The sequence below is a fragment of the Suillus fuscotomentosus genome (assembly GCF_016647785.1).
Source record: "Suillus fuscotomentosus strain FC203 chromosome Unknown F5891scaffold_25, whole genome shotgun sequence".
Taxonomy (NCBI): domain Eukaryota; kingdom Fungi; phylum Basidiomycota; class Agaricomycetes; order Boletales; family Suillaceae; genus Suillus; species Suillus fuscotomentosus.
Genome location: NW_024539537.1, coordinates 566,132 through 581,575, shown reverse-complemented (window position 1 = coordinate 581,575; position 15,444 = coordinate 566,132). Strand labels below are relative to the sequence as shown.

The 15,444-nt window shown below is 44.4% G+C and overlaps 7 protein-coding genes across 7 annotated transcripts; 1 reads left to right on the top strand and 6 right to left on the bottom strand.

The window, feature by feature from the left end:
- Positions 1-134: 134 nt before the first annotated feature.
- Positions 135-599, bottom strand: F5891DRAFT_1188356 (uncharacterized protein; the record flags this gene model as incomplete). Its single annotated transcript, XM_041366993.1, has 2 exons — positions 135-379; positions 428-599. 2 exons carry the CDS (start codon positions 597-599, stop codon positions 135-137), a joined length of 417 nt encoding a protein of 138 aa, XP_041226435.1.
- Positions 600-1,799: 1,200 nt separating this feature from the next.
- Positions 1,800-2,147, bottom strand: F5891DRAFT_1188355 (uncharacterized protein; the record flags this gene model as incomplete). Its single annotated transcript, XM_041366992.1, has 3 exons — positions 1,800-1,836; positions 1,883-2,064; positions 2,115-2,147. The coding sequence occupies 3 exons, from the start codon at positions 2,145-2,147 to the stop codon at positions 1,800-1,802; spliced, it is 252 nt and encodes an 83-aa protein (XP_041226434.1).
- A 2,518-nt stretch (positions 2,148-4,665) lies between these two features.
- Positions 4,666-5,552, bottom strand: F5891DRAFT_903640 (uncharacterized protein; the record flags this gene model as incomplete). Its single annotated transcript, XM_041373509.1, has 4 exons — positions 4,666-4,778; positions 4,835-5,051; positions 5,103-5,372; positions 5,421-5,552. Coding segments are annotated over 4 exons (732 nt in total), but the record flags the coding sequence as incomplete, so codon positions are not given.
- A 743-nt stretch (positions 5,553-6,295) lies between these two features.
- On the bottom strand, positions 6,296-6,634 carry F5891DRAFT_951570 (uncharacterized protein; the record flags this gene model as incomplete). Its single annotated transcript, XM_041375053.1, has 1 exon — positions 6,296-6,634. One exon carries the CDS (start codon positions 6,632-6,634, stop codon positions 6,296-6,298), a length of 339 nt encoding a protein of 112 aa, XP_041226432.1.
- Positions 6,635-10,305: 3,671 nt separating this feature from the next.
- On the top strand, positions 10,306-10,910 carry F5891DRAFT_980060 (uncharacterized protein; the record flags this gene model as incomplete). Its single annotated transcript, XM_041376966.1, has 4 exons — positions 10,306-10,320; positions 10,473-10,686; positions 10,740-10,828; positions 10,890-10,910. The coding sequence occupies 4 exons, from the start codon at positions 10,306-10,308 to the stop codon at positions 10,908-10,910; spliced, it is 339 nt and encodes a 112-aa protein (XP_041226431.1).
- A 741-nt stretch (positions 10,911-11,651) lies between these two features.
- Positions 11,652-13,133, bottom strand: F5891DRAFT_1188352 (uncharacterized protein; the record flags this gene model as incomplete). Its single annotated transcript, XM_041366991.1, has 6 exons — positions 11,652-12,040; positions 12,094-12,567; positions 12,618-12,692; positions 12,761-12,864; positions 12,913-12,962; positions 13,020-13,133. 6 exons carry the CDS (start codon positions 13,131-13,133, stop codon positions 11,652-11,654), a joined length of 1,206 nt encoding a protein of 401 aa, XP_041226430.1.
- Positions 13,134-13,662: 529 nt separating this feature from the next.
- F5891DRAFT_1188351 (uncharacterized protein) lies at positions 13,663-15,227 on the bottom strand (the record flags this gene model as incomplete). Its single annotated transcript, XM_041366990.1, has 4 exons — positions 13,663-14,289; positions 14,503-14,856; positions 14,907-14,929; positions 14,981-15,227. 4 exons carry the CDS (start codon positions 15,225-15,227, stop codon positions 13,663-13,665), a joined length of 1,251 nt encoding a protein of 416 aa, XP_041226429.1.
- Positions 15,228-15,444: the final 217 nt, after the last annotated feature.

Genomic DNA, 15,444 nt, shown 5'->3' with positions numbered 1-15,444 from the left:
ATCAATTCCAAGTTGATTTCCTAATGAATGGGAAAGATCATATCGCTTGGGGAACAACCAGTTTATGATGGGAGAGACCACTGGTATTTTTAACTGCCATCAGGAAAGACCACATTACAATGGGAAAGACCAGATCACAAGGGGGAAAGACCATTGCGATATTTGAAACTAATCGGGAAGGACCAGATCCTGAGGGGAAAGACCAAATAGTGATGGCAAAGTCCATTAATGCTTTCTATATCAGCTTGATCTGGGAGGAAGAAGTCCTTGAAAAACTTGACTGAGTCCCAAAGCTCATGGAGGACCTCGCCATTCATGTCGATGACCAGGGGGATTGAATACATTGAGGGAGACTGAGACTCTAAATGTTCAACATCATCTGTAGTATCATTAGTGCGTGCATAAAAGAGACAACTAAAAAACATACACTCAGACCATTCTCTAATGGACAACACAATGTCCGGCTCCTCTACTATTGTACCCTTTGTCCTTCTGTTGTCGTTCAACTTCTTTGATCTACCCCTATGCTTCTCTGTCTTTGCGGTTTCTGCCTCACTATTGTCGTCCTCATCATCTTGACCTAGGTCAACCTCATACATTGCCCCAAGATGTATCCTCAGGTAAGGAACTACCAGTGCATGCAACTGGCTTGCTGACAATGCTTTGAGATTAAAATCAGGGCCGGGGGGCGGTACACTGGTGGGTCATTTAAGGATGAACAGCTGCTCAACATAAAGAGTATTGAGCATGTCCAACCACCTGTTGCTGGAGGTTTTGAGCGGATGGCCAGCTTCAGCTACCAATGAGACATGGTGTAGAAGAGGAACTGGTAGTGTAGATAATAGGGTGGTATGAGATGTACTCAAGTAGTCCTCAATGAGCGAGATAGTGTGTCAACCCAAGTGGATTGCTACTGAGAAGGTTCCTCTAGTTTATATGTGGAGGGAAACACTGGACCGGGCGCTTGGTCAAGCCTGGTAAGGCATGCAACGATGAGCGAAGCACGAGCAAGCGAAAGCGATGTGAAGCGCTAATGAGCGACGACGGGCGACGATGAGCGACTATAACGGAAGCACGCTGTGTGGGTGGTGGAGCGGAGCAACTCTTAATGAGTCGGAAAACAAATTGACAGAGTTTCTAGTAATGTATGGCGGTGGGCACTCATATTATACTTAGATACTTAAGGTTGGTTGATAGGTATGAGGGAGAACTTAGACTTAGAGTCCAATGATGTGCGGGCAGAAAGATAATCATTATACAGTTTAGGCACGAGTATATATACTAAGTAATTTAAGTGCTGTCAAGCGCTAAAGCGAACCGAGAAGTGAAGCGGATATGAGATAATATGTAATATAAGGGTCCATGACAAAAACATACAGAATATGGCCATAAGCGCCAGAGATATGTCAGAATAAATGGAAATATGATAGGAATATGCACTGACGAACCGAACAGACATGGAATGAATAGATGGAGGACAAGCGACTGAACCAAGGATGCGCGACCGAAGCGCTCATGCTGTGCGAGCAGCCGATGAAGTGCTCGAGTGCACTGGGTGAGATATGAGTTGTGCTATATTAGGAAGTGATTGAGATGTTGGGATTTTACATCCCTGCAAGCCCACAGAGATATCAGTCTCTACAACGGCATCAGTAAATTAGTGACACAATAAAATAAAATAAAACATACCAAACTTCTCATTGATGGTCATTGGTGCAACTTTTCTATTCCTGTCCCTAGTGGACTTGCTGTTGCACAAAAGTGTGCCATTTGGGCCAGTGGTAGAGTGAGGGAGAAAACTAAACTTCTCCTTGCACAGCCTCTAAGTCTTTGTACCTATAATGAAGTGAGCAATATCAAGTAGTATTGTCAGAAAACACACTTGAGAATGGTTGTGAGCTTGTCCAAGATACGACTGATGTCAAGTTGTTGTGCATTGATGATGTCCTTCATGATATCAGACCAAGAGAAAAACCCTGATGCTTGGCGGCCAGCATCCTCATGACCAGGAAATATTGCAACACCAGAAATATGAATACCATGGGTGCGGTACCAGTAACCAGCCTGTGTAATACTTAGTCTCTCCATCAATGTCCTATTAATGCGAGACTCACCGCTTTTGAAAAATCATCATGAATGCGCAGCATCAGAGAACTAGCAGATCACGACATCAAGTCCTCGGTTGCACCAGCAAGTGAACCATCCCAATACTCCTGAATCTTCTGCCACAACACTGTGTGTTTGGGGTCTTTGTACGGATGAGCCTTGTAGTGTGCTGCTTGCTCCTCCTTCTAAGCTTTGATATCCTCTGCAAAGAACATAAGCATACCTAGGGATGGATGAGGGTATGAGTGACCCTTGGAGGGTAAGGGGTAAGGGTACTTGAGGGTAGGGGTGTGGGTTTGGATCTTGAGACCCCTGTACCTCTGAATAATTGATGGTACCCCTGGGCCTAGGCATAATATATCCCTAAATTGATTATCATAGGGCCACTGGGAGTGATGGATAAGTATAAAATTTTGAAGTTGTCAACAGTACAATGGTTATTGGGCTTATTGTGATCTTATATTGTGAGTTTTTAATTATTTGAGTAAGATATAAGTTAAATCTATGTCTCTTCTAGCCTAGATGGTGACAATACCCCTGTACCCTTATGATATCCTTGTACCCTTATAATATCCCAGGGTATACCCCTACCCTTGGTCCAGGGGTAGGGGTGTGGGTTGGGCTCATGGTACCCTGGGTTTACCCCCATCCATCCCTACTCAAACAAGGATCGACAGACTCACAATCCAATGATGAAACTCGATACCTAGTTTGTAGTTACAAATGGTAAATAGAATTTTTTTTTAAATCTAAGACATACCTATCAGCTTGATGATTGAGGCTGATGACATTGAACATTGAGTACCGGTGCGCACAGGTGGAGACAAACAGTGGTCTTCATTAGGTAAGCAGAGGTTTCTACTCAATGTTCCTGTTGATGTCGGGGTTTCTTTCCCATGGGGGGTTTCTCATTAGAATTATCCGTCCTCACAGCCATGTAGGGCGTGACATGGTGTAGAGAATCATGCCTCTCATGGTGTGATATGGCAGTTTTCACTAGGGAGTACATTGCACAAACTTGTAGCATCACTCTGTGTGCTACCTGCAGCTATCCCTATATGAGGCGCAGCTTTCCTGCGCACACTTCCCGCACTTTGCGATGTATATGCATGCACACTTTCCCACACTTGAGTGCCCTATAGTGCCAGCCATCCAGAAGCATCCATCCACTGTCCACCAAGCCCTCTAGTGCGTATATTTCCATTTCTCTTATTAGCATATCGTTCCACCTTTATTTTTATCATGGACCCTTACTCATATATATCTTTACATACTTACTCGGTAGCGCTTCGGCTCCGCATGACAGCGCTTAGGCGCCATATATAAGCGCCAGCATTACATACTATTACCCACTTCACTTTTTCCCCTTACCTACTTCACCTCTCACTTTACCTACCACTTAATACCTAGAAAGTTGCAGTAGAACTCTACACCTCGCATCTCACATCTCTTGTCTTACATCATATCATCACTTAAGCAAGCTTATACTTACTCTCCCGCGCTTCAGTGCAATATGCGTGCGCGTTCCCGTGCCTTGTGCGCACCTGCGCTTTCTTGCACTTCACATTGGCCGACCAGTAGCACTTTCAGCGCATACTTCTAGATCCTCACTGTACTCACTTCCCCTTTAGGGTCAAATGCACTTGTCATCTCAAGTATAGCAGACTAGGCAATGCGCGACCTTACAACATTTATAGATACAGTCAGGAGCCTCGTTCGCACCTCGCTGTATTGTTGTTTCTACAATGGGTCGACCTGGGTCATACCCACACCCAACTCGTCGGTACCAAAAATTTTAGAGGCCTACCCATACCCACACGGGTAAGAGCATCGCAGGTACGAGTCAACCCACGACCCAACCCGCAGGTGGTACGGGTCACCCGCAGGGTGAGTAGACATATTTTGCGATACTGGTATGTACATGTGCTGAGGAGCGAAAACACTATGTACGAAGCTTAGTCCAAGTCAATAACAATATCATTGCTCTTTCCCTTTCCTGAGGCCTTGCCTTTACCCTTGACCATCTTCGTTCGCATGATTGATGTGACAGCACCGAGATCATTCATGAGAGGTGTGTTGTACCATGATCCCACAGCCATCTGAGCTTTGAAGGTTTGCGAAACTCACACCATGCTGAAGGTGGTTGACCTGAAGACGGCCACCTGAAAAAGCCCACTCAGCATCAACAGAGGAAGCTAATTGGTCTCTGTCAGATTTCATCAATCAGCAAGCAAGGAAAATACCTGGAGCAGACAAAAAATCAAGTGCCATTTGTGTGAGTCATGGATGAGTGGCACGAGCATTCTCCCAGTAGCAAAGAAGACCCCCTGCAGCCAGAATCTCGGTTCTTGAAATACATGGGGTGTTGAGGTATGCATCCATTGAGTCAGGATGGACGGAAGTGACATCCTCATCTTCATTGTCACTATAGATAGCCCATTTACTAGATGAACACTTGAGCTGTGACAAAAATTGTTGTTAGTAGGACTCACATGAAGAAAATATAGCACTCACTGGAACATGATGTGTCGTGGTTGAAGGAAGTGACAAAGGAAGTGTTGCGTAAGACTCATCCCAGCGTTGCTGAACAATCCGCTTGGCTTCCATGTGGTCCCTCTCATGCCAGTCCAGGTTTTTTTTGAACCATTTGAGCTTTTTTTCTGGGCACATTACTATATCATAATATTATAGATGAGGACAGAATGATGTGACGGAGATGGAGACTCACTAATTGCAATGTGACACACTTCATTGTCATCAGTGAGTGCATAGTACTTGCCTACAACTTGCAGAGCTGCTTGTGCAGCAATCCAAATTACGGGGGGCTCGTCCTTTGCATTGTAGATCTGATCGAGGGCGTGCTCGAGATGTTTGAGCATGGGGATGACTTCATAAATCAATGGCACATTAGCCTTCGAGAATAAGTTTGTGACCTCATTGAAAATCTTGAATAAAATCAGTAAGCGTTATCATTAACAAATCAATGGGAAACACACCTCAAGGACGGGCACCAAGTGATCAGCTAGTTTCCATTGTGCAGATGTAAGAGCATAGTCTAGTAAATTGATCTGTGTTGTGAATAACTGGACCTCCTCCTTGAATTGGAGATGTGTGTGGAGACACGCAAAATCAGAGTTCCAGCAGGTAGGAACACATTGATTGAGGCGCCGTTTTTGACTGTCTTCACCACGTTTATATATAACAGTCTTCTCAAACTTCTCCTGCAAAGTTGTGCTATCATGCACTTTACGGGCTAGACCAGCCACCTAGAATAATATAAATATTTCAATGATAGAATAAAGACATTGGATCACCTTGGGAAACAACCCGAGAGCTTTGAGTTCCTGTGACTTCGACATTATGATGTTCACCTTCTTGGCTGTTTCGGTAGCTTGATCATGAACCGATTTTACAACTTCACGGTTATGAGCTTCCTTCACTTCATCAACCTCATGGGAGTTGCCAGACGAGTTAGCATCTTCTTCAGTGCTTACATTGAGGCCAGTTGTTTCGTTGTCCAGGAGTTCCTGCTCTAAGCGAGTGAGTACGGTGTTCTCGTCACCAGGTTCAAGGGTAACAATATGCTCGTGAGCTCCATTATCAGTACTGTTGGAATCATCATTGGTATGATGTTTTCAACTTCGCTTGGCTATCTTGACTTGTTTTTTTCATTTCGGGTGGCAAAAAAAGAATGATATGAATGCCTAAGTACGTTGATTAACTTCAACTCAGCTACCAAGATGATAAATGTACCTTTGCAATGAGATTGACGGTATGAGGGAAACATCACAAATGAGAGGCCTGTCCCCAGAAGTTGGGAATGAGCCTCTGCAGATGATCAGTGGTGGTGTCACAGTTGCTAGCGTTATCCATGTTTATTGTGTGAAACTGTAGCAAACATCAGACCACCAATACAATGCTGAATAACTGTGCCTCACCTTGTCTTGAAGCCTGTACCAATCAAGGCAATCAGCGATCATCTTTGCGAGATACTCTCCCATGTGGCTCTCCTTCAGATGGATAAATTCAAGTGTCGCACGCCAGATTCAGCATTGAGTGAGCCACACAACTATGATGCCAAGGTATGAGTACACGAATGGTGCAGTCCAGCCATCAGTGACAAGATGGATCGAGCTAGTGTGTTTCTTAAAAAGTATCAGTATGAACTCCAATAAGTTTGATGGTGGTTTCATACCGAAAAATACTCCTTGACATTCTTAGATCCTTCACGATAAATTTTGTTGATGTCGCGGGACACTGTGCGTGGAGATGGTACAATCATGTCAGGGCGCAATAGTCTAACTTTCTCGATGTACAGAGGATCAGCGACAGATCTAAATGGACGCCTGTTGACAGCGCAGTGCATCACAATGAGGGCACGATGGGCCTCAGGTGTATACTTTGAAATTGAGCCACTAAGGGTTTGCTGGGCGCCCTTCACGTTCAGACCTTCAGTCGAGACACCACGACGCTGAATACATTCTGTGATGCCCCGATTGAGGTTTTTCATCCCTTGTCCGGTTTGCATGCATTTTCGGTGATGCGGCTTATGGTTGACAGGGTCAGTGTGGCACGTAAATTTGAACTCAAGATAGTCACAGCTGCCATCAACTTTCAAACAACGATGTAAGGTTATCTTGAAGTGATCATATGCAGCAGAATTCCATCTAGCTTTAGATGCAGCTGAAAGGCTAGTGAATTTGTTAGTGAAATTAAATGAAGAGGGAGACATACTTATAATCTCGTCATCAGTTTTGTCCCAGACATCAAGATCCATGACATCAGCTTTGGTTCGTCATTTTTTGGTGGGAGACTCTAACATGGGAGTTGAAGACACCACTGTGCGCTTATGGCTACGTGTGTTCTTGGCCGGTGATGCATCATGTTTGAAATTGCTTGTTGGTGTACTGGGAGAGGCGTCCGACTCGGACATGGGAAGGGTTGCAACTAGTGATGTGCAGGGCTGGGCCTGAGGCCCTCAAGCCCTGAGGCCAGGCCCATGGGCAGGCTTTCCAGGGCCTGGCCTGATATTTGACAAGGCCCAAGCCTTGGGCCTGGGCCCTGGCTTGTCCTTGGTGGAAGGTCCAGCAGCAAATCCAAAATGGTAAAACTATACAGTTCTAAAGTTTCTCGATAAGGCAAGTATGTACCGTAACTTGATTGGCTCCACACTCACTTTCGTAATGATGCCTGTCGTGGTGTCTGATGACGAGTCCACATCAGCGCACATTGTGTCTCGACCATGCCGAACTGTCACACTGTCCTCATGGCTCACGGACACCAATAATGATGCAACTCCGGAGCTTTCCATTCACAGGAACAAACCTCCTCCACCTGCCATCACTCAAAAGTCTGCACAATTGAGCAGCAAACGAGCAGCCAATTTTATAGGCAGTCTTTTGGCAGACAAATGTGTGCCTGACGAGGGTGTTATGGAGGACGGGCCCCATGAAAGTAAGCATCTTTTTCATCGTTCATCTCATGCTGATTACAGTCTTTGAATTTTGAAGGCAAACACTTGTGCTGACATGTCTTTGGATGTGCTCACAGGTATGTGATTTTTTTAAACTCGGTGTACAGGTATTTTATTTAATGCTACTACTTGCACTCTAATGTGCTTGACAGATACTCAATCTACAGTGCCTGTGGAAATGCATTCAGGTAAGTTTAAACCTTTGATGTTTCATCTGTTAATGCTGACACACTTTCGAAGGAACACTCGATAGCGAAGGCCTCGAGTGTATCAATGACACCTGCACCACAGTCTCAGACACGAGCAACGCAACGAGAGGTACGTCTGGTATTCACAATGAGTAATATAAATATACACTAATCTTGATTGTATACTAGGACACGCTCAATCAGATGCCATGGACGGCAATGGATTATTAGAAGATATTGATGTCCAAGACATCAGCCCAATCATGAAGGCACACCAGGAGGACAAGACTATGGACATAAGTGCCTTCTTTTGAGCACCATATGCTGCAAAGTCGAAGGATGGCAAGACTCATAATGTCAGAGACTGTAAATCATGCCAGTAAGTGAACAATTGTATTCAATTTCCAATGACACTCATGGGATCACAGCAAGAAAGGCTTCCTGCATCAAATTGTGAGCAACACATCGATGTGTCGACACCATGTTGCATACAGACACTTGGTAAGTTATCTCTCATCCCTCGGCCCTTGACTTATGCACTGTGGCACTGTAGGACACATATCGTAAATGGTGCAAGGCTAACAAATTCGAATCTATGCTGGCTCTAGATGTGAAAGAATGAAAAAATGCAGCCGCAGTCACGAGTGCACAGCAGGGCAGTCTTGATCCTCATCTTCATGAGGTTCAACCAGGCAAACATGTTCTCCCATATTCTGACAAGCTTTTTTGTGAAGCCGCAATCGAGTGGTTGGCATCTACTAACCAGGTATGTATATTCAGTGTGATGTAACAAGATACTGATATCCTTCTCAGCTGATTCAAGCAGTTGATCATCCGAGCTTTAAGAAAATGATTGACACTGCTTCCTGGGCCACAATGGGTGTCCTCATGCCAAATAGAAAGGCAACACGATCCAAAATTATTTCGATCTTCAAGCAGCAGATGACGAGATTAAAGGAACAACTTAATGTAAGTTTGGAATGGCTTTACTCTCACTTGTTTCTGATGCCTTTGAGCAGAGTAAGGCCGCAGCAGGTGCTGTCAATCTAATGTGCGATGCTTGGCAGGCAGCAAATGTCAAGGCATACTTTGCTGTCACTGGCCACTGGATTGAAGAACTGTCTGTTGGGGTTTGGGAAATTCAGAGCACTGTGATCGGGTTCACGCTCCTCAATAATGCACACAATGGGACACGACTTGGCCAGGCACTGTTCAAAATTGTTGATCAAGTGGGAATTGCCCACAAGGTTCGTCATCTCGTATCGTAGTATGACTGCCAGTTGTTTACATGATAATAGATCAGTTATATCACATGTGACAACACTTCAAATAACAATACCATGCTTGATGAGTTTGCACCTCGAATCGAGGCTCGTAGCGGCAAGACTTTTGCACTGAAGAAACATCGTATCAGGTACGCTGTTCTTTGTACATCCTAGGCAGTAATTTAGCTCTTCACAGGTGTCTTGCACATGTGATACATCTTGCCACTCATGCTCTAATCTCGACATATAGCAAAGCTGCCTATTATGATCCTGCGCACACTGAACTTGCCATTCATACGGAAAATGGCCATCGGGATGAGGTAGGCCTTGTTTGTGCAATCACTGTCAAGGTAATATACCATCTGTTATCTATGTGAGGATGGCTGCTAACAGATTTCTAGGAGTGCTCGTCTGCTTCTTGAAAGCAACTTTCAAATATATTCAGAATCGTAATGAGGGTGTTACCTCAGTCCAGCTTCTTCTTGATATGCCTATTCGTTGGTTGTCTACCTATGTGATGCTTGATCAAGCTGAGAAGAAAAAACAAGTAAGTACTTATTTCCACTGCGTGTTTTGAGTTAGTACTGAAGGATTAAAGTTTGTTGACACCTTCGTTTATGAACTCGGCAAGAAGGAGACCAACCTTACAAAACGGGCGAAGATTGATGCTGTTAAGAATGTGCTCAAGGGTCAAATCCGAAGGGCTTGGCTTCAGCTTGTGCGCTGCGCCCCTTACCCGAGTATGTGCCCCTAACTTCCAAAGGCTGTCGAACAATGTCCGAAGGTTACCGGACGATGTCCGGAGTCCAATGTCCGATGCGCGGGATTTCCGGCGGACGTTCAGGAACAAGAGATAAGACTAATCCGGACGAAGTCCAAACTAGAAAGGAAACAGCGGAGGACTACCAGAGGTAGAGGCGGAGGTGTCAAGTCTATAGGATTCAATCCTAAGATGAGCGGAGGACGACGAGAGAGAACTCAAGTCGGATGGAGGAAGGAATGAGCAGAGTCTAAGATAATATTCCAACTAAGGATGTACATAGATTCTACAGGGTTCATATACTACTGAGATGTGAAGTCCGAAGCTATACAAAGCTGTGGATGGAGCATATAGAAAAGTCAAATGCTAGTCTATCGGAAAATAAAGGGCAGACATGAAATGAGGTACGGAAAATGATATAGTCTAACTGGAGTAGGAACATACAAAGGGATAAGGCATGGAAGTTAGACGCGGGTCAGATCCAGACATAGAATAGAAGTCAGCCAGATCCGGATGTCTGGAAATGATGTGTGTTGATAAGTCCAGGTCTGGAACGCGGGATATGACAGATGCACTCAAGCTCAAGTCTGATGAATGGGATCGTGTTAAATTATTTGTAAACTTACTTGCAGTTTGTCTTTTCATTATGATTGATGGTCATCACTGATTGTCCTGAACAGCATGCTGATAATACCCAACAAGCCTTCTCATCTGATACTGGACCTGCCCTTCATTTTGCCCTTCCTGCTCTCGAGGGTCTTCATAAGGCCTGGACCTCTCGCTCGAATAGCTCAAAATATGCTCCCTTTCACACTGCATTAACAGCTGCTACTGAGAAGATCCAAGAGTACTACGAGAAGTCTGCAGAATGTGATGCCTATATTATTAGCATGTGTACGTCAATTTCTTATGTCATTGTCTTTGCTTTTCTGCTCACCCGTGTGAAGTACTTGATCCCAATCACAAAGATAGCCATTTCAAGCGTTTCTGGGGCAAGAATTTGCACAAGGAGGTTCTTGAAGTGACAAACAAAATTGTAAGTTCATTTCATCTTATTTTTTTTCTACTCTGACATGTTACTCGGAGTTTAAGGAAAGGTATATCCAGACATATGGTAAGAATAATGCTCCTTCATCACCCAGGAGGAGGGGATCAGCAAAGTGGGCCAGTGTCCTTCGCAAGTTATTGAGTGATGAGGACAGTGGCAGTGAGATCGAGGCTGAGGTACCTATTGATCCAAAGGAACCATGGATGAGGGAATTTAACCTCTATGTGAACACGATCAAAACTGTGCCTAAAGAGATGTCCATCATCCAGTGGTGGGGGGTATGTGCCAAACCATTAAATAAGATAACTTATTGACCTGGATTTGTAGATTAATGCTCAATGCTATCCTGTCTGGGCCTCATTGGCTCATGACTATCTCTGTATCATGGCTTCTTCAGTGTCTAGTGAACATGCTTTTTCAGCTGCTGGGATGACTCACCTATTACTCCCACCTTTCTAATATAGTAAAGTGGTACATAAGATGTCTACTCACCCTTATATTAAGCTAAAACTCATTATTTGTGAGGACCGGCGGTCCAGACCAGCAATTTAAGGTAACTTATATAATTCCAAGTGACCCAGCCGCAGGAAAGCTGACACAAGCACCGTATTCGGTAATAGCACGCTACCGCTGTTGCACTCAATGCTCTGCTCATCGACACACATGACGAGCTCGATAATTACCTCAATTTTGCTCAATTTTAGGTGCATCTTTTTATATAACCATTCTACTCTTCAATATAACACATCAAAACACTGTATAGGTGTACATAATGTGCCAAAACTTTGCAGCAACATGCTTAATAAGTCTACTAATATGTGCTAGCATTGTTGACATCCTCCCACCTGTTCTCCTCATCTGATTCTACAACAGCAGTGCTCTTTCTATCTCTCTTCGACTTCTTCGACTTCCTTGAAGCTACATAAAGTGCTGCCTTTTCAGTTAGTTTCCTCCTCCGCTTCGACGGCACTCTGAGTCCATCTGCAACATGTTGGGCACCTCGCTTGTGGTTCGTCAAAATTGCGAGAACATTGGATTGCAAAAGTGTTGAGTTGGATGCTGAGGGAGTTAATAAGAATGGATTTCCGTTTGGTGGCTGAGTGTTGGGTAGAAGAGACTCTGTGTGCGACCCATGAGATGATGAAGTTTCTGTAGCAAGTGGAGGTGATGATATGGAGACATTTGGGATAGAAGGGGAGGCTAAAAAATAGCAGAAAGTCAGTAGTAATAATGTACAGAGATAACACAACCACCTCGAAGTGCAGGATCAATGAGATCATTGGTGATCTCACTAGTAGTACGAGGGGCTGGACCTGAGGCAACATTTTGAGCGGGTGTGAGTGGCATGGCATGTTCTGGTGATGTGGGAGAAGATGATGACATGGATGTAGGAAGATGATCTATCTGGTTAGTATAAGTGTTGCTGTCAACAGGGATGACAGGGCTCTCCTCTGGTTCTTGATCTACTTTGTTTGGAGTCAATATCTCACCTGCCTTGATGTGTTTGATGCGTTCATCAGCTTCCTGTCTTGTAATTCGAACGAACTTGCACTTCTCATCTGAAACTGCCCATGCAAGAGCCTCTAGCGTGTCAACTCCACCTTTCAGATTGCTGGGGTTACCCCATTCATTGTGACACCACCCAACCAACTTTGCTAGATGCTCCTGAACCATGCGTTCATAGCGGATAAATTCTAGCGTTGTGTTTGGGTTCTCAGTAACCTTGACTATTTAAATAGATTAGCAGACTATAAATCAAGACGACAAAAATTTATACCTAGACTCTCATTTAGACCACTTCGTATCCCTTGCTTGGCAGCTAACTTGCGGTCTGTGTAACTCATAGATAGAACTGGAAAGGAAGAGAGAGAAACAGTATTAATAATGAGAAAGTATGCAATGAACCAAAAAAAAACTTACCATTTTGTGGCGCAAGCCCAGCTAGCACGGTGGACTCCATCTTGATACCAAGTTTCATTGGATCCTCCCGCAGAAGTGTACGAACAAATTGAGACACCACATTACTTGTCAGGTGCACTTTCAGTAACATGTTGAGGTTTGGTGAACTTCACACTGTGACAATTAACGATTCTGTCCCTACACGTTCCTTCAGCGCTTCAGCCTGTGCCAAGAGACAAGTCAGATTTAAAATCACAAATGAAGAACAATTAAGACTCACTTTGCTGACCATGGCTGCAAAGCTACTGTTTACCTCTGCGAGACGAGTATGAGCAGTTATGTTGACCAGTTTGCTCATTCCAGAAGTCTTGATTTTTTCGAATTCCTCCACCATTTCTGTGCACTATTGGACCATAAGCTTGTGATATTCTTTTGTCTCCTTAGCAATGGCATGAAGATTGGCTCATCGGCCTATCTCTTTATCTATTGGCAATGAATCAGACAAGTCCATTCTATAGTGTTAGATCACATACCTGAATTGAATTTTTCGCTTTTGAAATGCAGAAATGCAGACCAGGCACTTGTCTTGTTGTGCCGCTTTCTCTGTAAGACTGAGCCAATGTAAAACTTTTCCAGGTAATGTCGACAAACTGTAGCCTATTCATCAATATATGTCAGTAAGTCATCCACAGCAGCATCCTCATCTGCCCGCTTTTCATGCTGTCGGGCTGTCAAAGCTTGTCTTGCTTCTCGAGACAGCTTCGGGCCCTTCTTGCGTGTATAGGTGTGACCTATGATGCGGCGTCTGCTACTCAGAAATACTGCTCGAACCATAGCAAAAGAGGTGAAGCGATGTTAGAAATAACATTCATTTCCGTCAGATAAGTATTACAATGCAAACAAAAAAAATCACAGTGAACCGATTACTTTCCGTTAGTGTCACCTAATGCCTTCCAGTCCTCCCACATTGCAACCGAGATTTGATGGACATCGGACTCAGAGCTAATACTACCCCTCTTGGCTAGTTCAGAAGCCCACCTATCAGGAACACATGAATTGAACACCTCACGGCAGACATTGTGAAGGGTGTCGTTATAACCTAAATTCTCTAGTGTGGTGTGAGTTGTTGGACCGAATGGCAGAAGAGGTTTCCCTGGAATTGAATATGATGGTGAAAATGATGCAGGAGGAGACATGCTACTAGATGGTGCCGGTATAGACCCTGCCAGTGAATGTGATGAAGAGGCAAGTGCTGAGTGTGGCGAGGAGGTAAGTGGTGCTGAGCGTGGTGAAAAGGTAAGTGGTGCTGAGTGCGGCAAGGATACAAGTGGCACTGAGTGTCTTGTTGACGAGGGAGTTGATGGCAGCTTTGATGGTATTTTGGATGTTGAACGAGCTGAAGTAACAATAGGCGTAGTTGAATGAGGTGGAGTAACAATTGGTTTAGCGTAATGTTCGAAAGGGGAATCAGGGTTGACTCGCATAGCCAATGGAGAAAGCAAATAGGGTGGCGAATTGTCTCCAAGTGTGAGGTGCTGGAGCCGGTCATCCTACAAAGCAATATTAGTCACAAAAATTTGAATGTGAGCTCACTTACAATATCAAAAGTGTGATCTCTCGGAATTGATTGAGTGCACATACATAGATAATGATATCTCCCGACGTGTCCACTGAATTGATGGAGTTGCGGAATCATTGGGCAAGAATGGCACCATCAAGTTGATAGTTCTTTGAGTGGAGATGGCTCAATCAAGGGAGCCTACAGGCCATCCAAGGATGTTGAAATCAGATGAGTGAGAGCCGCTGGAAGGTAATGGAATGAGAGGGAGGGCATTATAGTCTACATCTGGTGAGCTGCACCTGGGCTCCTGCCTCCATCCGTGCACAAGACAGGCTTCCCGGAATGACTGTGTGACTGGTAGAGCGCACCTCTCGATAAACATCTGTGTGATCTCTGCAATGGGTTGATTGCACCGTAAGGGCTCAGCAAGGAGCTTTGGATTGAGATAAAGTGATGCAGAAAGATCTTGAGGTTGCAGGTCTGTTAATGGTGCGGTTGCACCCGGGTGGTGTATGCAGAGTGTAACACCACCAGACAGGTGGTCAAGAACAGCGCACTGAAAACATGTTGTTGAATAATGAACAGGTAAATGGAGAGGTGACATACCAGGTCATATATTAGTTTTCGCACTCGGAGCAGATGATTAGCTCTCTCTCATGAGGCTGCTTGTTTATTTTCACTTGACATGCCTTCGAAAGTGTTGCCAAGATAGTGCTTTTTCGTTAAAGGGTGGAAGCCTTGGTCTGAACTAAGATGGTCATTGTCACTGTGAGCTCCATGTGCCGACATGGCAATTATTGCTGAGAGCCAGCGATCTGATATGTCTGTAATTCTAGCAAGTTCTAGAGGGCGAGAGAGTTTTTCAAGTAGAGTGCTGATACCATTCATCATGGGCGGCTGATTGAAGGGACTCATTGACCAGTTCATGATTGGATGTAAAATGATGCAGTGATCAAGTGTCTGTCAAATATGGCAATAAGCAATTACACTCAATTTCAGTTCCAGTCGGAGTTCCTGTCTCTTACATTTCACCTTTGCCACATCAGTCTTTTAGATCTAGTATGCAGAGTTCTGCAAGTACATAGTTATCTCGACAGTCATGTTGCACTCAGAAATTTGACAGTGGTGACGGCCAATTCAAAAA